At 39.6% G+C, this 27,958-nt stretch overlaps 1 protein-coding gene across 3 annotated transcripts in view; it reads right to left on the minus strand.

Moving 5' to 3' along the window:
- epha3 (eph receptor A3) overlaps nucleotides 1-27,958 on the minus strand; it is a 272,018-nt gene that overhangs the window by 230,610 nt on the left and 13,450 nt on the right. For all 3 annotated transcript variants that reach the window (XM_073045101.1, XM_073045102.1, XM_073045100.1), the window contains exon 2: nucleotides 19,274-19,338. In XM_073045101.1, coding sequence (XP_072901202.1) covers nucleotides 19,274-19,338 — 65 coding nt within the window. The remainder of the gene's footprint in view (nucleotides 1-19,273; nucleotides 19,339-27,958) is intronic.

Below are 27,958 nucleotides of genomic sequence, written 5' to 3' on the forward strand. Positions count from 1 at the left end.
ACTTCACAACAGACGCCAGTGATATTGAACCTGAATCTGATTCTGAAGTCTTTAAGAATACTGGACCACCTCAGCGAGAAAGCGACAGGATTTGCCAAAAGTCACGAAATATCTGAAAGCTAGCCAGGATGGCTCAGGAAAATATCATTAACCAGATGAGCTAAACCCTTTTAAGATACTTTATATTGTCAAAATAATGGGAGAGATGAGGCCATAGTAGGACTTGGGCACGATGAAGCATCAATGGTGATATCAGATTAGTCTCATACTAGCACAAGTAATCCAGTGGTCTGAACTTATCCTCCAGAGACACGTGCACTTTGTGGTTCAGGCTAATTAAATAATATTAAACTGGTAGCCATGAGAGAACTGAGTAATCCATAAGACCACCCATTTCGTTCAGTTCTTTGCAGAGGAAAATTGGGAATGGTCCCACATTTATGACACTACATCTTCAACAGTATGATTGATCCTTAATTGCTTCATAAAATTGTTTAAAAAGCCCCTTTGCTCAAGAACAATTGAAAACAAGAAATAAAGGCCAGCCTTGCTAATAGCAGCTGCATTCTATAAATTAATAAAAATAAAACATAATGGATGAGCTAATACATATTGCATGTTGAGATACTTTACTAAAATCAAATATTAATATGAATTGTTTGGACAAAACAGAAGGAGTCGTGCGAGCAGTGAATGTACTGTTTTCAAGCAGGAGATAAAAGGGAGAAACAAGATAAATTTAGGATCAGTTGTGAGGTAATTCCTATGCTGAGTGCTGCACATCAGGCAGTCAGGTACAGCAGCTAGCATACTGTATTACAGCACCAGCGATGCAGTTCATTTCCTGCTGCTCTCTGTAAGGAGTTTTTAACATTCTCCCCATGAAATGGGTTTCTTCTGGGTGCTCTAGTTTCCTCCCACATTCCGAATACGTGCAGGGTGCTAGGTTAATTGGTCGATGGGTGTAATTGGACAGCATGAGTTCATTGGGCCAGAAGCACCTGTTACTCTGCTTTATCTCGAAATAGAAAGAAGTGGGGAAAGAAGAACTTACGGCTCTATGGTTTTGAAAAACTGGGAAAGAAAAGTCAAGGGGGGACACTATGAAGTTCCATTTCCAATGAATGTAGGGTTATGTAGATTGCTAAGTAGTAGTAGTGTGATCACAGTTTGAGTATGGTGTTCTCCTAAGGGGGGGTCCTGTTGGTGGGTACTCAGGTGGCTGTAGAAGCCAATACAGGAGCTGCATATTTTCGTACGCTGTGACCAAGAGTTAAGGGGTAGCTGTGGTTAGTGTTTGGGTCTTTAGGTTGTTCAGCCTCTCCTTTCACAGCTGCCACCGGTTCTCTGAAGCACCGTAGAGGCCATTCTCATGTATCGCAGCTCCATCTTGAACAAGTTTTCTCCAGGTGTACCTACTGAGTGCAATGTCTTCCCAGTTTTTACAGGTAATAGTGAATTTCTTCAGGCAGATTATGATGTTATCTCTGAAGCACTTCCTTTGCCCACCAACATTGATAAGTGGTATGGGATTGCGGACTTGAATTCTATATTGGGATCTGTAGAGACATTGTGAGCAGAGAGGGGTTTCTCTGCAGCATGTTACAACAGTACAGAAATGAAAAACTGCACCTTTGGCAGAACTTTCCAGGTAGTGAACTTGCTATTTACCCAGGTGATACATTGCTGATACCCCGGCAATTAAAAAAAAACTCCTACTGAAGAAAAGCAACACACACGAAATGCTGGTGGAGCACAGCAGGCCAGGCAGCATCTATAGGGAGAAGCACTGTCGACGTTTCGGGCCGAGACCCTTCGTCAGGACTAACTGAAAGGAAAGATATCTCGGCCCGAAACGTCGACAGTGCTTCTCCCTATAGATGCTGCCTGGCCTGCTGTGTTCCACCAGCATTTTGTGTGTGTTGTTTGAATTTCCAGCATCTGCAGATTTCCTCGTGTTTACTGAAGAAAAGTACAGGATTTCATGGACTTCAAAAAAAAGGAAATGCGAGAAAGGCCTAAACATAAAGAAGCATTTTGGAAATATCTGGCTGATATTCCAGAGCAGACCTGAAAGTGAGGTTGGATAAAAAAGATGCAACTACTTTCTGAAGTGTTACTTATAATGCTCTTTAAACTATGTATTTGAAGAAATGGCCCTTGAGTAAATGCCACTTTACATTCTCAATGTAAAGTCTGCTAAGTGCTTAATTTATTATACTATAATTGTATGAACACAATCTCACAGAAATAATAATGGAATTCATTTTCAGATACTATGTGATATATCATTTTATGCAAGCATCAAGTGAAACTCATACTTATTTTCTGCTCTGGGTACAGGAATAACATTTAGAAGATCATAAAATTATCATTAGTTGTTAAAACATGTACCAACCAAAAACTATGATAAAATTATGTCTGGAAATTCATTGCTGCTTGATAATAAATGCTATTTTGTTCCTGAAATTCAGAGCTATTTACATCAATAGAAATGAATTTTAGAGGCAAAGTTTAACCGTATTATACTGGTCATTTTGGGACTGGGAATAAATCTCGAGTTAAATGAAAGGTATAGACAGGGTAAAGGCAAACAGGCTTTTTCAACTAAGGTTGGGAGGGACTATAACTAGAGGTCATGGGTTAAGGGGTGGAAAGTTTAAAGTTTAAGAAGAACAAGAGGGGAACCTTCTTCACTCAGAGGGTTCTGAGAGTATGGAATGAGCTGCCATTGCAAGTGGTGCATGCAAGCTTGATTTGAACATTGAATGGAGAGTTTACATCGGTACATGGATGGTAGGGTATGGTCCCAGTGCAGGTCGATGAGAGGAGGCATTTTAAATTGCTCAGCATGGATTAGATGGGCTGAAGGGTCTGTTTCTGTGCTATACTTTTCTATGTCTATGACTCTTCATAGTATTAAGTATTTCAAAACAAATCACATATAATCATGTGATATTGGCAAAAGAGGCACATGGTGTACAAACAAACTAAAATAAAAAATGCTGGAAAGAATTCAGGAGGTTAGGCAGAATGTTTAGAGAAACAACATTTAATGCTTTGGGCCATTGACCTGTTAAAATGAAGAAATGGAATCAGCATCTCTTTGCAGGTTGCAGAGGTTGAACAGCGATGGAGAGAACAACAGGTGGATGTGGAGAAAATGACTCAGGTGATAGCAGTGCCAATTCAGAGAGGTTGATAAAAGGTTGTTAATCACACAGGGGAGTGTCAGATCATGTGGACTCCTGCGGTGGAGCTCAAATTCCACAGCATTTACTCTGAGAAATGGTTCATTGATGCTAAGTGCTTTGAAAGCTGGCAGAGACCCACCCCAAAATTTACCACCTGTCACAGTTATCGAAATTTTTAAATGTCAGGCACATTAAGAGACATTCAGTTTCCAGACAGTCTGCAGCACTGCAGGTGAGGCATTGCTGGCTGTCAAAGCCTTCATGGCCATATCAGAGTGAGGTTTCCTCAGCATGATAATGGAAGGCCTGTGACAGCCCAGGCCTGGTCATTGGAATTGCTGTCTGTATCACTGGTTCAGCATAGTGGCCCCTTTCAGTCCAAATCAAATAAGTGTAGATATGGGTGGGGGGGTGCTGGGTAGCTGTGCACCAAAGCAGAGCCAACAAGAGCTGGTCCACAGTGTTAGTATAACATGTGCTAACTTGTTTTAAGTTAGAATTTTAAGGCATTGTAATTAAGAGTCTTATGGAACAGCACACAAAGGTACATCATTGCTGCCCATCCATGCCTGACAGTTTGTGTTTAAGTTCCCATTCCAAGTCCAAAGTGTCGGTCCATGGCCTCCCCTTGTGCTCAGCTGAGGCCATCCTCAGGGTTAAGGAACCATGCTTTATATCCCGTCAGGGTAGCCTCCAACCTGAGGACATGAATATCAATTCCTCCTTCCAGTAACCAAATTTCTATTCCTCACTTAGACCTTTTACTTCTTCTCAACTACCTATTACTTCCCCCTGGGTCCTCTCTTTCTTCCCTTTTTCCTATTGTCCACTCTCCTCTCCTGTCATATTCTTTATTCTCCTGCCCTTGACCTTTCCTATTCACCTGACTTCATCTATCACCTTCTAGCTAGCCTCTTTCCCCTCCCCCACCTTTTTATTCAGGCATCTTCCCTCTTCCTTTGCATTCCTGATGAAGGGTCTCGGCCCGAAACGTCAGCTGTTCCATAGATGCTGCCTGATCTGCTGAGTTCCTCCAGTATTTTGTGTGCGTTGCACCGGATTTCCAGCACCTGCAGACTTTCTTGTGTCTGTGTTTAAGTTACTTTGGACAAGTGATTGCGCTACATGAGTTCAAGTTCTGCTATGGAGGTTGTAGAATCTGAAATCAAGTAATAAGCATTGAATTAAAAAGCCATTATCAGTAATGATTATCATGAAACTACCAGACTGTTGTAAAAACCCATCTGCTTCTCTAATGTCTTTCCTGAAAGCTAATGAGCCCGGATCCGTGCCCAATCTGGTCCATACTTGACTTCAGCCTTTGAGTAAGCCACTGGGGTCATGAGGCGGTTGGCGACGCCAATCCTGTCTGGATATCCCAAGAGTGAATATAGGCAAGAGCAAAATATGGTTTACAGTTCAGAACTGTGTATCACTTCCCTTCCCAGAAGTATCCCCCCCCCCCCCATTACCCGAAACAAAATAACTTAACACTGCAACCACCTGAGGTGTTAAGTAGATTCCTCATTACAATTCTGATACAAAAAAAGAACAAAAGGCAAGTTGAAAAGCTAACTGTGGGTACTGACAGCAGTAAAGCACCACTACCATGGAACTTATCAGCATGTTCATTCCTGACTGCTCCGACAAAAACAAAATCATTCTAACTGTATGTGTTAAACTTATGAACCGACAATGCTTTTGTTTCAGAAGTTGAGAGCCTTAATTAGATTAGGAGATTTATAAACTGAGCAATGATTTTGGGAGATGGCTGTGAGGGAACAGTAGGAGGACAGAATATGTTTTAGTATTGGTCAGGCCTCTTGATCTCTGTGACACGCCTTCTCCGTTAGAGAAGCAGACATTTCAGGCATTCTGGGAACGGTTGCTATAGCAAAGTTGTCTTCATAAAGGGCCAGCAATGAACAAGAGCATAGAAATGAACCACCCAGGGAGTACCTTCTAGCACTCACATCAACCCTTCTGTGTCACTTTGCAATTACTGGTAATCTTAAACAAATGGACAGGGTTAACTGCAGAGGAAAAGAGATGTAATTATTGTGATAAAGGGGTTTCTTTTTGTGCACTGAGATAATGGGCCTCCATACACCATGTGCCCCTTTTGTCGGGCAGCTTTGACTGGCTAGCAGTGAGGGCGGTTAAAGCTGTATGTGTTTCTCAACGCAGTTGGCCACCACCTGCCACCCTATCCCATCATGCTCCTTGACTATGATAGGCTGTCCGCAACATCGCAGCTTATAAAACTGAAATGTCTCATTGTGTGCAGTTACAGGCACAGGAAAGTGAGGGACAATGGCACCAACAGGGAAATTAAAAGCAGGAGTTTTCCATCATTGTCAAACTCCCTGGAGAATGCAAGAGCACACTTTATTGGGACTGGTTGCCTTGCCTGCATTTTGTGCTCACTGCTAGCTGAACAAATACAGCAAACATGCACAAAATTAATGGGGAGCACCATAAACACAAGAGATCCTGCATTTGCTGGAAGTCTCAAGCAACACACACAAAATGCTGGAGGAATAAACAGTTAATGCTTCAGGCCACAACCCTTCATCAAGACTAGAAAGGGAGGTGGCAGAAGCCAAATAAGAAGGTGGGAATTGGGAAAGGAGTACAAATGATTGGTGATAAGTGAGACTAAATGAGGGGAAATGTGAACAGCTGGGGGCTGTGTATGAAGTAAGAAACTGGGAGGTGATAGCTGGTAGAGCAAAGGTCTGAAGAAGAAGGATTCTAATAGGACAGGACAATGAGCCATGGAAAATAGGGAAAAAAGAGGGGAACCAGAGGGTGGTGATGGAGAACTAGATGGAGATGAGGAGACAAGAAAAGTAAGAGGGAAACCAGAATGGGGAATGTAAATTCCACTTATTCCCCTCTATTCCTCTCCATAGATCTACCTGATGAGATGACCTACTCTAGCATTTTGTGTGTGCAGCTTAAAGGTGACTAGTGGTGTGCCTCAGGGATCTGTACTGGGTCCAATGTTGTTTGTCATATACATTTATGATCTTGATGATGGGGTGGTAAATTGGATTGGTAAGTATGCAGATGATACTAAGATAGGTGGTGTTGTGGATAATGAAGTAGGTTTTCAAAGTTTGCAGAGAGATTTAGGCCAGTTAGAAGAGTGGGCTGAAAGATGGCAGATGGGAGTTTAATGCTGATTAGTGTGAGGTGCTACATTTCAGTAGGACTAATCAAAACAGGATATACAAGGTAAATGGTAGGGCATTGAGGAATGCAATAGATCAGAGTGATTGAGGAATAATGGTGCATAGTTCCCTAAAGGTGGAAGCTCATGTGGATAGCGTGGTGAAGAAAGCTTTTGGTATGCTAGCCTTTATAAATCAGAGCATTGAATATAGAAGTTGGGATGTAATGTTAAAATTGTACAAGGCATTGGTGAGGCCAAATTTGGAATCTTGTGTACAGTTCTGGTCACTGAATTATAGGAAGGATGTCAACAAAATAGAGAGAGTACAGAGGAGATTTACTAGAATGTTACCTGGGTTTCAGCACCTAAGTTACAGAGAAAGGTTGAACAAGTTAGGTCTTTATTCTTTGGAGCAGAGAAAGTTGAGGGGGAACTTGATAGAGGTATTTAAAATTATGAGGGGGATAGATAGAGTTGACGTGGATAGACTTTTTCCATTGAGAGTAGGGGAGAATCAAACATGAGGACATGAGTTGAAAGTTAGGGGGCAAAAGTTTAGGGGTAACACAAGGGGGAATTTCTTTACTCAGAGAGTGGTAGCTGTGTGGAACGAGCTTCCAGTAGAAATGGTAGAGGCAGGTTTGATATTGTCATTTAATGTAAAATTGGATAGGTATATGGACAGGAAAGGAATGAAGGGTATTTGCTAAGTGTAGGTCAGTGGGACTAGGTGAGAGTAACCTAGTCTTCTAGTTCGGCACAGACTAGAAGGGCCGAGATGGCCTGTTTCCGTGCTGTAATTGTTATATGGTTATATGGGAGAATGACAGCATTGCCTGCTGCCAACCCACAGTAACAAGGCATGATTGAATTAAAGCTTGTGAAGACCTGGCAGTGGCTGAGTGAGATTCTCCCCTCCTGGAGGATGAGTACATCCCAGTCAACAGACATTTTTTTAAGAGTGCTAAGACAAAGGCCTTGGTCACTACAGTTTGGGACACCAGCGGTAGAGGAACATGATAGCAGGTTGGGGTATGGCCTCAGTTGAGGTCAAACTAAAAAATGAAAACTTTTCTCATGGGTGTAGCTTCACCATTAAATAAACTAGTCTCCTACTCATCTCTGCCCATCAGATATATGACTGTCTCATTACTCATCAAATCACTTCATTACAGAGCCAGCAAACTACAGTCAACAACATATACACTTGACACTGGAAGTAATAGACAAGACAAAAAAACCATCTGAACCTACCAGCACCAAATCCTAACAATGTAATTCTCCTTGGAAATTTCAGTTGATAAACTAGAAAGGATGTGAACCATTGGGAAGGAGCAATTAGTAGAGACAACAAGAACCAGAAGAAATAGGAGCAAAATTAAGCCATTCGGTACATTGAGTTTGGTCCACTATTTGAACATGGTTCAAGTGTTTTCTCTCTCCACCTCATTGTCTTTCCTTCACCCCTTACTGTGTGATGCTCTAATGAATAAAAATATCTTTTCTACCTCCACTTTCAATGTGCTCAATGACTTCGCAGTGAATGTGGCGATGAATTTCACAGATTTACAGCCCTCTGGCTAAAGAATCTCCTCCTCATCTCTGTTCAAAGGAGAAGTCCTTGAATTTGCACACCTGAAGACTGAATTCCAGATCACTACAGAGCCTTTCGCCAAAGCAGATAATAGACACCAAACAAAACCTGCCACAAACCCACAGCGGCATCTCCTGCACGGACAGCCTTTGAAATGGAGCAGCCCATTTTAACTGAGGCCGGTGGCACTCAAGCAAGAGAGGGAGCAGCACTTGAGTAGCAGTGCAGCTTGCAACAGAGAGCTCTGCTACTTACACCACCCACCCCAATGTTCCTTCCCCTCCACCCATCGCAAAATTAACACAATACTCTGCATTATTGCCACAATTGTTTCTGTAACACAAAAGAACATGGAAAGTAGAAAACTAATGGAGCATTCTGACTCCTAAACATTACCTTATCAGCAAACCCAAGCCTTTCAGTTTAATTACTAAAACAATTTAGATGCCTCTACAGCAAGCTATAAGCACTCCCATTATTTCTGCTCACAATAAAATGATTGGGGCAATAAACAGAACCCAGTTTGAAGATATTTGCTCACCACATTATCACCACAGGAGAGCATCTAATAAAGTCAATACACTATTTAACTCTTCTGCCTCAAATATACCACTAATAGTTTAAAAACATCCATAAATGTTCCTGAGTTGGTTTTTTTTTCTGGTGTGCCACAGGGAAGTGGTGTTAGGTGAATATTCTGAGTAACCTTCATTACCTTTAACTACATTGGTCCTGATGCTGTTTTAATATAGATCCCCACAGGACCACCACCTTGAAGACACACTACTATACAACATAGAAGATGGTTATTTTGGCTCATCAAGCTTCTGCCAGCTCACAGAGCAATTCTACTCCCCTATTAATCTCCCATGAAAGCTATTTTCTCTGCATTTCCATCACCTAGAGGCTTCCACTTACCCACACACTTGGGGCAGTTCATGGTGGCTTATCAGCCCTGGGCTCTGAGAGGAAATTGGAGCACAAGGAGGAAACTCCCCATAGGCAGCGTCCAAAGTCAGGAACCCCGGTTACTGGAACTCTACCACCTGTGCTATTCTTCCACAAAATGGGCCCATCTAATGGTTGACCCCATGTTCAAATTTAGTTACAACTAACATCCTAAACATAGTGGGGCAGCCTCTAGTTTTTGCTTCAAAGTAACTGTTGAATGAGAAGTAACTGTTCACAGTAGCCTTTTGTTTTACACTTTTCTCATTTCTCCGAAGGATAAGAGGGCCTACCCTGAGCCTTTCTCGTCAAGTTCAGTCATTATTTAGCTAAGTTCCCTTCCACCTTAGTACAATGATGCCTGCATTACAACTGGAACCTGGAATCAACAGTCTTTTGCCTTGTACATTGAAACCAATCTAGTTGAACTACATCAACATCTTCCAGTAATTTCTATCTGTGGTTCAACTTGGCCATCTAATTTCCTTATGGTTTTCTTTGATACAATTGAATTTTTCATTTCAGTGATCCTATGCATCATTGAAAAAACATTGTATTTAACAGCTAAATGCCATGAAGAATAGTTATTCCATTTATGGCATTTTGTCTCTAAGGTTACTATTTTCATCTGAAAATAGGGAGCATTCCAAGAGTTAGTACAATATTGGCCCACTTTGTTAAAAAGAGCTTGCATTTTGACACAAATCCAGTGTGTTTAAAGGACTTTAATGATTACTCAGAGCTCTAATCTATAATTTGTATAATCCAATGATTCACTGTTAAACATATTACTCTTGAACTTCATTGGATCCCATCAGCATTGCATGATGAAATACTTCTCAGTTTCTGTTTTAGTTCTCATATATTTGCTTACTGTAAATACATTTCAGTAATTGGTAGCTCAGTGAAAAGTCACACAGAGTTTAACAATGGAGTAAATAGGTTGTTCCAATTCCTGTTGACCTTTTCATCAACTAATCCTATTACAAGTATGAAAAATATATGGGAAATGATTCAGTGCATGACTCAACTATTTAGTGGTATTCAGTATATGTAGGGAAAAGCTAAATTTCAGCATATGATAACTAAATGCTGACAAATTTGGGATTTTTATGTAGGCTCGATGGTAGCTGTTTGTTGATGTTTTGTTGACCATGAAGCTGAAAGCTTCACAACTAAACAAGGGAAAATCTGCTCAAACAATGTGTGACAGATTGGACCTGGTTTGGGAAGTTTTCCTCTATCGATTAACTGCTCAGCAACATCATGAAAACCAGTCTCTCCTAAACTGTCTATACTTCTCGCTAACTCAGTAAAAGAGCCAGTATTATCAAAGACCCACCCAGGCTGGGCATTCCCTTCTTTGGGCAGAAGATACAAAGGCCTGAAAGCATGCTCATAGACAGCTTCTACCCCGCTGTTAAAAGACCATTAGAAGGTTCCTATTATGATAAGATGGACTCTTGACCTCACAGTCTACCTTGTTAGGATCTTGTACTTTATTGTTTACCTTCATTGCCCTTTCTCTGTGGCTTTTACACTTTATTTTCCATTGTTATTATTTTACCTTGCTCTACCTCAATGCACTGTGTAATGATTTGATCTTTATGAACAGTATGCAAATCAAGCTTTTCACTGTACATCAGTACATGTTAAAAGCTCAAGGTAAATTTTTTATCAAAGTACATATGTCACAAAATGAACCTTGAGGTTCATTTTCTTGCAAGCATTTACAGCAGAACAGAGAAAAACAACAGAGTCAATAAAAAAAACTACACAAACAAAAGAATGCAAACAGTACAAATAAAAAATAAGTCAATAAATAATATTAAGAGCATGAGCCATCAAGTTCTTGGAAGTGAATGCATAAATTATTGTTATGTTTCATATGACAATAGTAAACCAATTCCATTCCAATAAGATCACATTTTTACATTTTCTTTCACGTTTCAGTTTACTTGAATGTTTCTAAGTTTATTAGTTTTTTTTTCCATTTTCAGATTGAAAAGCTTGATTCATTTTTAAACATTGAAAAGCGGAGAGCGGTAGAGTCCGGAAATTTGAAATTAAAATTAAAACTGGGGAGTAATCTACGGAGAGAGAAAAAACAAAGTCAATGTTTTTGATCAATAGCCTTTCATCTGAAATGGGATACTGAGAAAACAGTCATACTCAATGTCACAGAGTAGGAGAGGGAAGGAGAATGTTTGTTACAGTGTGGAGGCAAAGGTTGTCCAGGGATCACAATTAGTCCAGTGCCCTCTAAACAAAAGAAATGAAGATATTTGAGAAAAGTAGAAAAAAAGTGGAACTATGAGATCCACAATACAGCAATCACTGCATATCTGAGGTAAAAGAGAATGCTAGGATTACTCAACAGATCAATTAGCATCTGTGGAGTGAGAAGAGCAGAGTTAATAATTTTAGATTAGATCTGGGCAGTTCCAACACAAATAGGAAAGGCTGGTTAAATAGAGTTCTTTGACTTAATATTAAGTCCCAAGGGTTTTATATTTAATTGTATTTAAGTGTTTTTATTGTTTCAGTAGCACAGAAACAAAGATTTAAATAGTTTTAACAGACTATTAAACCAATGATATGTGTTTTAACTGGATAACAGTTATTTTTCTCAATGGTTTATAGGTTTGAGTTGCTCTGAATTTCCAATGCAAACTATTCAACTTGCCATGGAGGATTTGCATGACACTATCAAGCAAGTTCTCACTGTGGTGCTGCACAAAGTAGATATGGTATTTTTTTTGTAGGCCAACAATTAACGTGAGTGACTTGTTTCTGGGTACAAATTCAGGGCTAATAACCCTGTGCTCCCTTATTGAATATAAACTCTGTGACTGCATAATTCTTTTTCTAAACCATATACATTCACATTAAAGATTGCTGATTTCTTCCTCGATCTCTGGCAGCACACTTTTGTAAGGTTAAACTTTGAGTGAATGAGTGAACTTGGCCTTTTCTCCTTGGAGCGACGGAGGATGAGAGGTGACCTGATAGAGGTGTATAAGATGATGAGAGGCATTGAGTGTGTGGATAGCCAGAAGCTTTTTCCCAGGGTTGAAATGGCTAACACAACTAGGCATAGTTTTATGGTGCTTGGAAATAGGTACAAAGGGGAGGTCAGAGATAAGTTTTTCCACACAAAGAACGGTGGGTGCGTGGAATGCACTGCCAGCAAAGGTGGTAGAGGTGGATACAAGAGGGTCTTTTAAGAGACTCTTAGATAGGTACATGGCTTAGAAAAATAGAGGGTTATGCGGTAGGGAAATTCTAGGCAGTGTCTAGAGTAGATCAATGGATGAGACAACATTGTGAGCCAAAGGGCCTGTAATGTTCTGTAGACTTCTGTTTTCTATGTTTCTAAACTAAAGCCATTTGATGTGACATCCAACTTCATATTTTACCTGCTAATGAATATCCAACATCATTGCAGCACAGGCATTAACCCAAGTTTAGGTGTTAATGCTTATACCTTGAGGAACAATTTCAATTTGGCATTATCAAGAGAGAATTTTAAAAAAATCACATCCACCACCTTCATAAAAAGACTCTGAAAAGATGTTGATGTGCATTTGGCCAGATCTGGAAATTCCCTTTTGAGAGCTCCAATGACCTTCTCTATCTGCTCAGAGGAACAATTGCACGAGTAGGGCAGCTCCAGTCCCCAGACCAGCCACTCCAAAGGGCTTTTGTGTCACATTGTGCAATTATTTCTGAATCACAAATAGTTTTGGACTTGATTTTTTCTCCACCTGGAGCCGAACAGAAATGATAACTTTACTGAGATTTACCCTTTGCTAGAGCGATGATCTTCTGTCTATCTGTCAGAAAAATTTGAACTCGGGCCCCAGAGGTGAAGGAAGACGACTATTCTGACCTTAGTGCATGAGATAGCCAGGACAATTGCACAGGTTCTGTTTCCAAGGGTAACAGACATGGACGGGATGGGTTTTCTCAGAGGCTACCTGAACTGTAAAACTAAGTGTCATGGAATAGCAAGGGAGAGAGAGAGGGAGAGAGAAAAAAAGGAGAGGGGAAGGGAAGAGAGAGGGAGAAAGATTTTGACAGAGCAAGAGAGAGGAAGAGAGAGAAAGCAGGAGGGAAGGAGGGAGAGAGAGAAAGAAAGAAACTGAGGCCATCCATCTTATTTTGTTAATGGTGCATTCTCTATCAAATGGGGAAAAACTGATTCTTAAGACAGGAAATTTTGGAACCTTTCCTTTAAGTGCAAGAACAAATCATTTAACTACAATCAATCCCCATGCATTCCAAGAGGATATAGCAGCCAAACCTGTTTAATTCATCATATTCTATTCCATCAAGCACAACATGCATTTTGATAGGGCCACTCTGAATTTACCACTGAGTCATCCTGTGTCATCTATGAAGATTAAATAATGATTAACATTAACTCAAAGGTAAAGTATTGCAGATGATGGGAATCCAGAACGTAAGAAAAACTGAATAATAATGACAGGTCACTAACCCGAAACGTTAACTCTGTTTCTTTCTCTACTGACACTGCTCAACCTGCTGAATGCTTTCACCATTTTCTGCTCTTATTTTAAATGAATTTTGAAAGTAAATTACAGTATACTATTCTGCCAGGGACTTATTATCGTGTCTACTCATGCAAATATATACTTAATCCATATCAACTATTAGGTTGTATTTCCCTGTAGTAAAGACACGTCAGTGCAATATTGTTATAGTTCCACAGGAACCATCTTCCCAACAGGATATTAAAATAAGGTTCTGACTAACTTCCCAGTAAGATGTAAAAAGTCACATATTGCTTTTTATAATAATATTATAAGAGAAGTAAAGATGCTCAGGCTAATATTTATTTCTCAAGTAACACAGTAGTCGTAAGTCAGCCAGGCATTGTGTTCATAACCCTTACTGATTGTCCATTTTTGACTTAATTTACCACATTACCTCATTAGAACATCATAACATTAGAAGGTTTTTGACAAGAACAGGCCAACTGGCCCTACAAAGCTTGCCAAATTCCTATTCACATGGTATGCTGAAATAACTATCAAGTTTAGATTTGACTACTCTCAATTACACAACTAGGTAGTTTGTTCCATGTGTCCAGAACTCGCCGTGAAAAGAAATGGTTCCTGATGTTAGTCTGAAATCTCCCCTTAACCAGTCTCCACCTATGGCCCCGCGTCTTTGGTGACGGATTAATTTTGAAGTAACAGCTGGCATCCACTTTACTTATACCCGTAATGATTTTGAACCCGTCTGTCATGTCTCTACATCTACTAAGAGATAAAAAGATCCTTTCGATCTTTCTTTGTAGTTCATGCCCTGCAGACCTGGAATGAGTCTAGTTGCCCCTCTCTGGACTCCCTTTAGTGCCTTCGCATCCCTCACACAATGTGGAGACCAAAACTGTACACAGCGCTCAAGGTGTGGCATTACCAGTGCATTTTACAGTTTAAGGAGAATGTCTCCAGACTTGAACTCCACTGAGTGCATTATATAGCCTAACATTCTATTAGCCTTCCCAATCACTTCTGTTCATTGTGATGAGTTTACCAGAATGCTCAAGTCTTTCTCAAACAGTGCACGTTCTAACTCAAGACCTCCCACTGTATATTAAAATCTAATATTTCTAATTCAACTATGTAAAACTTTACATTTATTTACATTAAGTTTCATCTGCCATTTATCTGTCACATCTAGATTATGCTTAGATCTAGCTAAATTGATTCTGCTGCCTGAATGTTATCAGCCCATCCCCCTAATTTTGTGTCATTGACAAACTTTACTAGTTCATTTGTTATGTACTTATCCAAATCATTAATGTAAATTAAAAACAGCAGCGACTCCAAAACCAATCCCTGTGGAACCCCACTGTTAACATCTTCTTGGTGTGAAAATGATCCTCTCATCTTAACTCGTTGTTTTCTGTTTTGAGTCAATTCTGCACCCATTCGCACACTTTACCCCGAATCTCTACCTCCTGTAACTTGACTACTAACCTCTCATAGGGTACCTTGTCAAAAGCCTTCTGAAGGTCCTAGTAAATGATATCAACTGCTTATTGTTATCATGAATTTTTGTTGCCACTTCATAGAACTCCAGCATATTAGTAACCCATGCTGGCTTTCTGCTAACTTGCCTGAACTTGTCAGCTGCTTTTCCATCCCACGTTTTATTATTGTTTCCATTATCTTGCCTGTGATACATGTTAGGCTTACTGGTCTGTAGTTACCAGCGTTGGTGCTGTCACCCTTCTTATACACTGGGCCAACATTAGCCCATTTTCATTCCTTCGGGATTTCACCAGTTTTTCAATGACTTTTGGAATGTTAGGGGTTTGTATATATAATCACAGACCTCTTTAAGTACCCTTGGATATATGTCATTTGACCCTGGAGATTTATTGACTTTCATCCTTTTCTGCTGAAGCAGGACCTCACTTTCTAAGGTCTCTAAGTCAATTAAAACAACTTTGTTTTTCTCTACACTTACTGGCATCTTTGCAGGTGAATACTTAAGCAAAATATGAGTTAAGTGTATCTGCTGTCTCCTTCTCTGCATAATTTAACACCCCACTATTATTCCTAAAACACTTTACTTACTCCTTGATTTTTCTTTTACTACCAAAATATTGAAAAAATCTCTTAGAGTCAATCTTAGCATTATCAGCAATATCTTTCTCAACCTGCCTATTGACAATTTGGATTTCCCTTTGGACTATAGCTCTCATATTTTCATATGCCCTATAGTTAATACCATTACTATATTTTCTGTCTTTCCTTCAATAATTTTATAAGTATATCTTTACATTGTCCAATGCAAAACTCCACTTTGGACATTTCTCATTGAACAGACACCACTTTGGGGGTCTTGAAGTTGTGAAATGTCCTGTAAGAAATCCAATATTTCTTATTGTTTTTTTGTACTCTGCCAAATCATGTCCATTGGTTTAACAACTTAATGGTCTCACAACACAACATATTGCTTATTCTTCACTATCTTTATTATTTGTTATTACTATAATTTCAAACAGAAAATGGGAAAACTCAAATAGGAGGTGTCTGATGGCCTCTCACAATATTTTGGCTCTGCCACCACAATCTATATTCATTGTCATGAGAAATTGGTGTTATCAAAATGTCCTTCAGAAGAAAAACTGAAAGGCAAGTGCCTGAAAGAAAAAGCAATGGGTTTATAAATAATCCTTGAAACCCATCCTAAGGCCTGAATGATTCTGTCATTGAACTCTGGAGTAAGTGCATGCCGGTCAGTGCTGACTAAGCTGTTAAATATAATGAGTCACAAAGTTACTCTTAGCACCCATCTGCTTCATAAATGATTCCTGTAACACAAGAAAGCTAGACTTCAATCATTTGTTAATATCCAAAGCTGCACTTGCTAAATGAAGATAGTCTTTATATTGGTAGAAAGCTGTTCATCTTAACTGAGGCATGAAAAGATGTTGCTGAAATAGCATCACCTCTCAGTGCTTTCTGCTACAACGGAGATTTAACAACTGATACAGCTCCTTGATAAATCAAGGTAGTAAATAACTACGTGAAAAAACTGCATGCAATTGGTTTGAAAGATGGCAGGATATCAGAAAGATGTGTAAAATGGTTTTGAAAAGAATCACATAAGAAAAACGATAACGGTAAATATTAATCCCAACAGGGTTTCTTTATTGGAATTGTGAGCACAGCTGTCACTGGGGAGAAGGTGAATCCTGAAGAAAGAGAAAAGAGTGAGGTAGGCAAGCAAGAACAGTAACTAAAATGACAAAGGCATAAGATATGTTGAAAAGGACAAATTGACAGATCAAGTAACTCTATGATCTTGATTCTTAACACTGTTCTGCATCAACGTTTAATTTACCTACAATGCCATTTTCTGGTTTGTCCCACTTAGAACATAAAACCATAACAGGAAAAGTGGTCAATCCATGGCTGAAAGGGGAAATTGAAATGACTATTAAATACAAGGAAGAGGTTTCTGAAGTTGCTTTAAATACCAGTAGGCCTGAACATTGCAAGTATTTTAGAACTCAGCAAGAATTTATAAAGGAAAACAAGATATGACAGTAAACTAGCAAGGAATGTAAGAAAATCAGATCTTAGGTGCTTCTGTAAGTATGCAAAAAGAAAAAAAAAATCTAGTGAGGGAAAATATGGTCCCCTCATGAAAAGAGAGGGAGTGATTTCTGGCAGAGAATAACGAAATGACAGAGTAAGAGGATGATTTCAATCTGCACTGTGATTCAGTAAGCAGTTTATATTCCCAATGGTGCATTTGGTGCTCATTGCTCATTGGATCACTAAGTTTGAATTCACTCTTTGTAACTATGAGGCTTCCAATATCCCACAGGCATCACTTCTGCAGCCATTTGGTGAGACGCGGCATTCTGCAAAAGGCAACCCCACCTTAGACAGCTGACCCTATCACCGCCCAGAAAGCAATTGGCAGCTTTTCTACTGACTCAAAATGCCTCTGATGATCAGAGTCATTCAGAGCGAGCTGAAATACATATAAATAAATTTAAAGATTACAAGCTACTATTTTTAGGTTCAAAGTTCAAAATTTAAGACTTGTGTCTCATAAATTAATGACATTATTAATATTAATTTAAAAAAGAGCCTTAACTTATTAGTGAGGATCAGATGCAAGTGGCTGACTGGAAATTATGGATGAGCTGTATTGCACTAATTATTAGTTGATGACAATGAAGAGAACTGCTGGCCAGCTACAAGGTCAGATTGTCAGAGACCTGCCTTTACATACTGCAGCCTGGAAGTACGAAAGGTCTGGAGATCAGGGTGGGTGCAACTGACCTCCTGCTCCTTTCCTGGACCAGGCTCTGCATCAGGGAGCTACTGACTGTATGAATCAAGGAGTCAGCCTTCATAGCTGGCTCCTTAGCTTTATTCCAGCTACTGTAACAGTTCATGCTTAGTTTAGTATCTAGATCTGCTTGCATCCAAATTTAATACTGGCAGGAGTATATTTTAAGACAATAGTCCTTTTGGAGTTATACAGGATTCTGGTACGTTTGCCAAGACACACAGTATCAGGGAGATTACTGACAGGCTGTTATGATTGTCGTGCCAGTTATCAATAGGTGAGATACATGCATATTGTGCATGCAAGTTAATTCAAGACTAAGGTAAGAGAACAGATGGAGAACATATCCAAAGCCAGACCATTTAATTTCTAAATTATTATGTGTATAAATAGATTCAATGAAGCATTTAGAATAATATCTAACCAAATTCAAGCTATACCTTGGCTGACTTCTGCTCTGTTAATATAGACCCTTTATATAAAGTTAACGTTCCCTTTAAACTCCTTCCTGATAATAATGCTAAAGTCCCATTATTAAAAGATGCCCCAAAAGCTTCTGCCAGTTCTGGAGTGATGCTCATTCTAAATACAAGCTAATCAAATTGCAGCATGGCCATACCTCCACTATGTATGTTTGAGTTGAGGACAGTCCTGTCTTTGGCTTCACCCACAACCGCATTTTCCACTAGGAAATGAGTAACACTGTCATTTTGCTCTGGTTCATCCCTTCACCCATTTTATTCAGGAGAGCGTTATCAACTCAATGCAGGAATACGATAGCGAGATATGGTTCCACATGTTCTACACATTACTATGATCATCAGCTAACACTGGACTTCCAGTGGCAACCAATAGCCGCTGATGTTTCTGAAGTGGTCTTTCAGCACATAGGCCCACCTAACAGACAACCCAAATTCAGATAATTACCTATTAATTACATTCCCTGCAATGTAATTTAGATTATTGCCTAAACTGCAAGAAAATCTCATGTTGGCTGTCTATGGTCTATTGATATTATGTGTGCAGTGTGACTAGTTCAGTTTTGCTCAATTTATACCTTAACCAGTGGTTAAATGAACTCTCCTGAACCTTAGGCTTATTGACCGAAATAACCGTTTATTTGTGATCAAACAACACTCTCCTTTTAACCAAATTTGATGATTATCCTTGTGATTCAGGTAATCTATCTACATTTTCAATTTCTGTTTGTATCAACTGTTGGTAGAAATAAACAGCCCAAAGCGAGAGGGAACAGGGCTAGAAACAAGGAAAACATTGTGATGCTGCTGATAGATGAAAATGAGATTTTACAGGACGAATATTCATGATCATTAAACCTTAACTGAGCCAATCTATTCTAAGTAGCACAATTTTCATTGCTCATTTTTCTGCATTAATCCCAAACTCCCACACCAAATCCATAATGAAGTGCAGATTAGAACAAGAGTTGTTAAAATTTAAATCATCAGTTAAGTTCACGCATTTTGAAGACTGTTGGTCTGAACTTACCCCATGTATTGGATAGGATATCCAACCCAGCTCCCCCTGTGCAGTTTTAGAATCCAGGAGGTTAACTGTGAAAACAAATAACAGCCAATAAGCAAAAAGCCCCATGTTAGCTCAACAGAAACTTTCTTCAGATGATTTCAGACAATTAATTTCCAAATAAATTTGCATCTTATCTGAATGCCAATTTCTTTATATGTCAAGTCACTGTTTAAATGAAATCTTAAATTTGTGTATGAAATACAGTCACTGGACACATAAACAGATAACTATTAAGGGATTATGTGTAAGGGTTTTACTACAGTATATAACATAAAGAATTATACTGTTCAAAATGAAAAAGGCAAGCATGAGTTAGCTGAGCTGTATTGTGCGTTTAGATTTTCTTTGGATTTAATTGTCCTAACCTTAAGGTTGACTGTTGAACATGCTTGTCTTATTTTAATTGTTCTATTGTCTAAAACTATGCATTATACAGTTGAATCCTCATAAATACACAATTAATTTATCTTGAATGTGGTGCTTGAGTGAGAGTAACATATTGTGCCAACTGAACAAATTAATTCCCAATCTGCCTGCAGCTAAACCTCAGCTGCCGGGGCATCAGCAGGGTATGAGAGTATCATTTTATAATGTTTACAATATTATAGCAATTCAAGAGAATACACTTTCACTGTTCAAGTACCAGGATTTTATGATATGGTAGGAACTATAGGAATTATAATTCTTATCATATTGTACAATATTAGTACATTACACTGTGAATTTTTTTTACAGTAACTTCCTCTTTATGGGAAGGATATGGAAGCTTTAGAGAGGATGCAGAGGAAATTTACCAGGATACTGACTTTGATTAGAGGGCATGAGGAAAGGTTGAACGAGCTAGCGTTTTTCTCTTTGGAAAGAAGAAGGATGAGAGAAGGTTTGATAGAGGCGACAGCCGGAGACCTTTTCCCAGGGCAAAGGTGGTTAATACGAGGAAACGTAATTTTTAGTACAGCACTTGGGGTCAGAGGTAGGTTTTATGTAGGGTGGATGCATGGAACAAACTGCCAGGGATGATTGTAGACTCCACCAGGTAGAGGCAGATACATTAGGGCATTTGAGAGGCTCTTAGATGGGCACATGGATGAAAGCTAAAATGGAATGCCCTGTGAGAGGAAAGGGTAGATTAATCTGAGTAGGTTAAAAGACCAGCACAACACTATGGGCCAAAGGGTCTGTACCATTGTGTACTGCTCTATGTTCCACGTTCTTTGAATGAAATAACAATCGTTTAAAGTCTTGCCTCATCCCTAGATGATCCAACATTCTTTCAGAATCAAGAGAATATTTTTGAGTTTCACTCATTCTTGTTACAGTCAGACAGAGTAAGATCAGACTAACATCAAATAAATACTGCATGAGAGAAGATGTGATCTTGTTGGGACCTGAATTGAGCCCACTGAATGGATTACTTCTTTCATTAGGTAGTAAAAGATCTGCACCTGGTCTTTCCAGCTAGTTACAAATCCAAGTTCACACCAGGTTTAACTTGATGCTTATCAGCTGTATAATGACAAAGTGGGCCACACAGGATGAGTGATAAGCAAGATACAAACAAAGCTTACCCTTCAGAATGAAATTATGGAAATTCTACCGTCCTATTTAGTTGACAGAGGGGAGTTTGAGTCAACATCTTATCAGAAGCTAAAATACTGACACACTCACTCAGTTCTATCCTGAAGAGATTGCATGTTACAACTACATTGTGTTGGAATTCATTGAGAAAGAGGGGAGTCATGGACTTCTCTTGAGGAAAATAGTGATCATGAACCCCTTGGAAAAGAATACTACGACATTAGGACACAGGAGTAAAATTAGGTCATTCAACCCATCAAGTCTACTCCACCACTTGATCATGGCTGATTTATTTTTCCTCTCAACCCTATTCTCCTGTCTTCTCCCCACAATATTTTCAGCCAAGAACCTATCAACCTCCACTTTAAATATGCCCAATGACTTGGTCTCCACAGCCACCTGTGACAATGAATTCCACAGATTCACCACCCTCTTGCTAAAGCAATTCTTCCTCAATTCTGTTGTAAAGAGATGTCCTTTTATTCTGAAGCTGTGCTCTCTGGTTCTAGACTCTCCTGCTATTGGAAACATCTTCTCTACATCAGCTGTATCCAGGCCTTTCAATATCTGGTAAGTTTCAATAAGAAAGCTCTAGCAAATATAGGCCCAGAGCAATCAAACACTCCTCAATTCTTAACCCTTTCATTTCCAAGATATTTTTTGCAAAGTCTTCTGGACCTTCTCCAAGACCTGCACATCCTTTCTTAGGTTTGGGGTCCAAAACTGTTCATAATCCTCCATATTTGGTCTGACCTGTGCTTTATAAAGACTCAGAATTACATTTTTGCTTTTATATTCTAGTCCTCTAGAAAATAAACACTAACATTGCATTTACCTTCCTTAATGCCAACTCAACATGTAAGTTAACCTCTAAGGAATACTGTACTAGGACCTCCAAGTCCCTTTGTACTTTTGAATTTACTCCATTCGGAAAATAGTCTTTGCTTTTATCCCTTTTACCAAAATACATGACATACACTTCCCTGAGCTACATTCCATTTGCCACTTGTTTGCCCATTCTCCTGATTTGTCCCGTTCCTTCATGCAGACTCCCCATTTCTTCAGCATCACCTGCCCCCTCATCTATCTTTGTATCATCTGTAAACTTGGCCATTAAGCCATCAATCCCGTCATCAAGATGATTAACAAATAACATGAAAAGCAGCAGATGCAACACTGACCTCTGCACAACACCACTGGTTACCGGCAGCAACAAGAAAAGGCCTCTTTTATTCCCACTTCTAGCCTTCTGCTAGCTAGCCAATCTTTTGTCCATGCTAGTATCTTTCCTGTCTTGTTTAGCAGCCTCACGTATGACAAGTAGTCCACTCACTAGTGGTCATTTGGTATCCTTACTCTCCTGCATTTTCAGACACAGGGGCAAAGGCATCATTCTGAGCAATATACTTGTGACTGGAGTAAGGACGGTTGCTGCTGTGGGTTTTGTGAACAATTCATTGGGGCAATCATTGGGTGATTGAGGCAAGTATGTGGACATGAAATACTTAATATCACCAGCAGTGTCCCATGGCACTTCCTCCCCAGTGAAGGCACTTAAAACTACATTGAAATCTCTGAAGTGTTACCCCATTAATCAGCATTTTTTCATTAAATTCTGACACCTTAGCACTCCATTATTCAAACGAAACCAAGACTAGTGTTAATCAGCACCTCCATCACAGATTGGAACATCTGTTCAAAGTACTTTCCAAATTTCTAGTTATCAGACAGTGATATGAGGATTTCTGAAACAGAAATATGAGCTAATTTACATTGTTCTTTAACAGAACTGAAATACTCAGAGGCAATTCAATGACTATAGGTAAAATGTGTACCCTGAGTTGTCAATAACAGTCAAGAATTGCTCTAATATAAGACTAACTGTTCCAAGAAATCAGAAGAAACTGAAACTAAACTATGGTACTGCCTTTAGTTCCTCCATAGCCAGTACTGTTTAATATAATATAGTCTGCACTAGCTATGATACTAAAGTGCTAATGGAATCAGTAACACTTAACCTTACCAAACCGATGTGTGGGCAGATGGGTGCAAGGAAACTGTATTAACAGTTGACAGCAGAGCTGCAAGATTAACGAAAGTATTAAACTGCAGATTCCAACATCTACCATACATAAAATGGAATGTTTTTGGTTCATGGAAGATTGCATAGAGTCATAGAACAATACAACATGGAACAGGCCCTTTGGCCCCATGAGTCCTCGCCAACCACAAAACCCACTCAGCTGGCCCCAAATTCCTGCTTTTGGCTCATATCCCTCAAATCCCGCCCCTTCCATGTACGTATCGATGTGCTTCTTAAATGACCCAATTGTGCATTTCTCAACTACTTCTTCTAGAAGGTTGTTCTAAACACTCACCCTTTGTGAAAAGAAGTTGTTTCTCGGGACCCATTTAAATCTTTCCCCTCTCTCCCTAAATCCATGCTCCCTAGTTTTAGTCATTTCTATGATGGGAAAGGATGATCATCTACCTTATCCATACCTCTCATACTTTTAATCATTTCTATCAGGGCAATCCCTCGTTCTCCCACATTTCAAAGAATAAAGTCCGAACTTGGCCAACCTCTCCCTATAGCTCAAGCCCTTTGGTCTCGGCAACATCCTCATAAATCTTTTCTACACTCCTTCCAGATTAAACACATCTTTCCTATAACAGGGCAACTAAAACTGTAAACAGTATGCTAAGTGTAACCTCACCAACAACTTATGTATCTACAACATAATGTCCTAATTGCCATATTCGATGCTAAATGCCTTTTCTCATCACCTTGCCTGCCTGTGATGATCTATGTACCTGTACTTCTACCTTCGGTTCTGTTACTCACCTGACCACGCCTGCCTCTGGAGTTTAGATGCTCCAGTTCTCCAGAGAATGTCTAGCTGGCAGTGTCCCTTTAAAGATTCTGTCCTGCTCCACGAATTGGCAGCCATGTACTGGTGCCACTATTTGGATATTTAAAGAGCATCTGTACTCAGGTTCTGGGCCCGATTGTCAGCTCAACCTTGGTTCAGTCTGCGATTGCTTTTCGGATTTCTGTCTCATTCGGATTCTCATCAAGTCTCGTCAGGTTCGAGTCTAGCATCTCGTCAAGAAACCTAGATCTAGATTCCAGTCTCGGACACTCCAGCACTTGGGTTCTTACCATCCTTGCCTAAGCCTCTCAAGTGCTCTACCATGTAGTATAAATCCCATGCAAGTTTAACTTTCCAAAATGCATCTGGATTGAAATCAATTTTCCTCCTGCTTGAGAATTTTTCTGTAGCCACTCAGAGGCATCCTTGGAAGTGCACACCCCCTGGCATCAGTTCTGCAGCCACAGAATCTCTTGCCTGCCCCCCTCACTACTGAATCTCCTATCCCTGTCACCCTGATAGGAGATTAGATAGTGGAGGGGACACCCTGTCTGATTGATAGAGGACATGGCTTTTAGGTAAGGGGAGGGAAGTTCAAGGTGCATATTAGTGGAAGCTTTTATACTCAGAGAGTGGTTGGTGAATGGAATGCACTGCCTGAGTCAGTGGTGGAGGCAGATTCACTAGTAAAATTTAAGAGACTACTAGACAGGTACATGGAGGAATTTAAGTTGGGGGTTATATGGGAGGCAGGGTTTGAGGGTTGGCACGACATTGTGGGCCGAAGGGCCTGTACTGTGCTGTACTATTCTATGTTCTATGATTGTATCTTTTGTCTCTGAACCCCAGACCAGGCACAGTGCCGGAGACCTGACTACTGCTGCTTGCCCCTGAATGAACATCCCCGTCAAAGGTATCCAGTGGAATATGGTGTATCTGTTAGTGAGGGAACTCCTGCACTGACACAAACAGCCTACGTTTTATACAGAATCTTAGGTTTTTTACACTACAATAGATAGTAATTCATGCAGGAAGGTCAGTGTTGACTTAAACTCTTGAAGAGTTTTGCAGGCCGATGGAAAGTAGATTATCGATATTAGCAAGAATCTACCAGGTATTATCTCACAGTCTTCCAGGTATTGTCGCTCAGTATCCTAACCCACATCTGTTGGAAGCGAAAAGATGCCATGGACACTGCCAAATAGTCAGTGACCTGTACTCACTAGAGCTTAGAAGGATAAGGGGGGGATTCCATTGACACCTACCGAATATAGAAATGCCTACATAGAGTAGACCTGCAGAAAGTGGGAGAGTCCAGCACCAGAGAGTTCAGCCTCAGAACAGATGGGTGCCCCTTTAGAACAGAGATGAGGATGAAGTTCTGCAGTCAGAATGTGGTGAATTTGTGGAACTCTTTGCCACAGGCAGCCATGGAGGCCAAGACATCGGGTATATTTAACGTAGCGGCTGATAGATATTTAGTTGGTAAGGCCGTCAAAAGTTATGGGTAGAAGGCAGAAGAACAGGATTGAGGGGGGTAATAAATCAGCTATGATTGAATAGCAGAGCAGACTTGATAGGCAGAATGACCTAGTTCTTCTCCTGTGTCTTATGGTTTAGTGGCTGGGAGTGTTTGGGATAAAGCAGAGCCAGGAGGGACCTTTCTAGTCCATTAAGGAAAGTTTGAAACAGAACGGCAAGCCATTTATCTAGATAAAATACATGCCATTCTGTTTAAGGGGAGGAAACCACTGGTCCAACCTTTTCTAATTCTCTGGCTGCAGCAATGCTACCAGAACACTGCAAGACTGTTAATGTGGTAACATTGTTTGAAAAGGAAGAAAAGAATAGGTTGAATAAGTACAGGCCAGCCAGACTAATAAATATTGATAAAATTATAATTGATAATACTCTGAGCAACAGCATAAATCAGAAGTTTGATATGCAAAGGTTAATCAAGGATAACAAGCATAAGTTTGTTGAAGGAAGACTGTAATTGAGTAATTGGATTACATTTTTGAAAAGGGAACAAGATCAATAAGATTAGGAAACAATATAATTCACATGGATTTTAGCAAGTGGCTTTGCAAATATTCAGAAAAGTCTTTGTAATCTGAGAGAAAGAAACAAACTGGATTAAAAGTTGTCACAATTAGAGAGAACAAATCATAACGATCCATAATAATATTAGTGACTGTATGCAGTTAAGTTCCATATATTCAAGTGATGGGACTTTCAATCATACCAATATCTTAGATAAATATAGAGCCTATGATTAAGAAAACTTCAGTCGAAAGTAACTACAAGAAGATATCAATGGACTATTAGATAAACAGAACACAAAGCAAACTTTAGATAGTGGCATTATTTAGATAGTAGCACGTAAGTTACAGAGAAAGGTTGAACATGTTAGGTCTTTATACTTTGGAGCGTAGAAGGTTGAGGGCGGACTTGATAGAGGTATTTAAAATTATGAGGGGGATAGATAGAGTTGACGTGGATAGGCTTTTTCCACTGAGAGTAGGGGAGATTCAAGCAAGAGGACATGAGTTGAGAGTTAGGGGGCAAAAGCTTAGGGGTAACACAAGAACTTCTTTACTCAGAGAGTGGTAGCTGTGTGGAACGAGCTTCCAGTAGAAGTGGTAGAGGCAGGTTCGATATTGTCATTTAAAGTAAAATTGGATAGTTATATGGACAGGAAAGGAATGGAGGGTTATGGGCTGAGTGCGGGCCAGTGGGACTAGGTGAGAGTAAGCATTCGGCACGGACTAGAAGGGCCGAGATGGCCTGTTTCCATGCTGTAATTGTTATATGGTTAGTATCATCTACCTCCATTCAAAATGTATGGTCTTCTAAGAGATCAGTGCAGATCAGCCATTAAATGGTTTAAATTACTACTGCCAACTATCCAGAGTTATCTATTGCCATCCCACAGAGTTATCGATTGTCACTTCATGTGAAAACACTACAGCTGGATCTACTGTGTATATGACTGTGAACTTGCATGTGTATCTATGCATACTTAAAATGTGTCCATATTTGTTGGTGTGTGTGCAAAACTGCTTCATCAATTTTTATGCCCTTGAAGAGTTTCTTTATCAAATGTAAAAAATTAGTTGTTTTTAGAATTCACTGATCCAGACAAGTGTTGTTACTTTGTTACCATTTGAGAGTTTCAAGTAATGAGGGGCAGAGTTAAATATTTTTTAATATTTTATAGTGCATGCCTCTTGGTGAAATTACTTCAGCTGTCAAGTTATATAATCCCAATATAATCCCAGAGAAACAAGTAACATTTATTCTTTTGTTAAAATAAGATACGAAATATTTTGCCAGCGAACAAAAATGACAAATGCAGGATTTATCGTTGGGTGCGTGACACAGTATCCTACAAAAAGTAGCAGCCTGTTGTGGATAAAACCCTCCCCACCAATGAGCACATCTACAAGGAGTGCCGTCTCAGGAAAGCAGCACCTATCATCAAGGACCCCCAAGACCCAGGGCATGCTCGCTTCTCACTGCTGCCATTAGGAAGAAGATACAGGAGTCTTATGCTTCTCACCGTCAAGTTCAGGAACAGTTATTACCCCGCAACCATCAGGGTCTTAAACCAATGGGGATTGCCCCATCACTGAAATGTTCCCACACCTCTGGACTACTTTCAAGGACTCCTCATCTCATGTCCTTCATATTTATTATTATTATTTCTTTCATTTTGTATTTTCACAATTTGTTGTCCTTTACACACTGGTTGAATGCCCAAGTTGGTGCAGTCTTTCAATAATTCTATTATGTTTACTATTCTATTAAAGATTTACTCAGTATGCCTGCAAAAAAATGAATCTTATGGTTGGGTTGTGTATGGTGACATATATGTACTTGGATAATAAATTTACTTTGAACTTGGAATGGTACACTAGGAAATTTGTTTACTTTGGTGGAACTAATAACACAATCAAAATTAGCCATTTTAAAGGCAGTATTCAAACAGACAAAATCCAAATGATGTACATATGGATTCTAAAAAGCTTGGATTCTGGAAACTTACATAAAGGATGTTTATCTAAGACAGTTCTCCTGTTGGTGTAGTACTTTCCCTTAGATGTGATATGCATCTTTTTTTATGTATGGTGAACAAATGTAGAGGTTGGTAGAACAACCAGAGATGTCAAACTGTGCACAACCCACAACAGGC

Source organism: Hemitrygon akajei, chromosome 5 (genome assembly GCF_048418815.1).
Source record: "Hemitrygon akajei chromosome 5, sHemAka1.3, whole genome shotgun sequence".
Lineage (NCBI taxonomy): Eukaryota > Metazoa > Chordata > Chondrichthyes > Myliobatiformes > Dasyatidae > Hemitrygon > Hemitrygon akajei.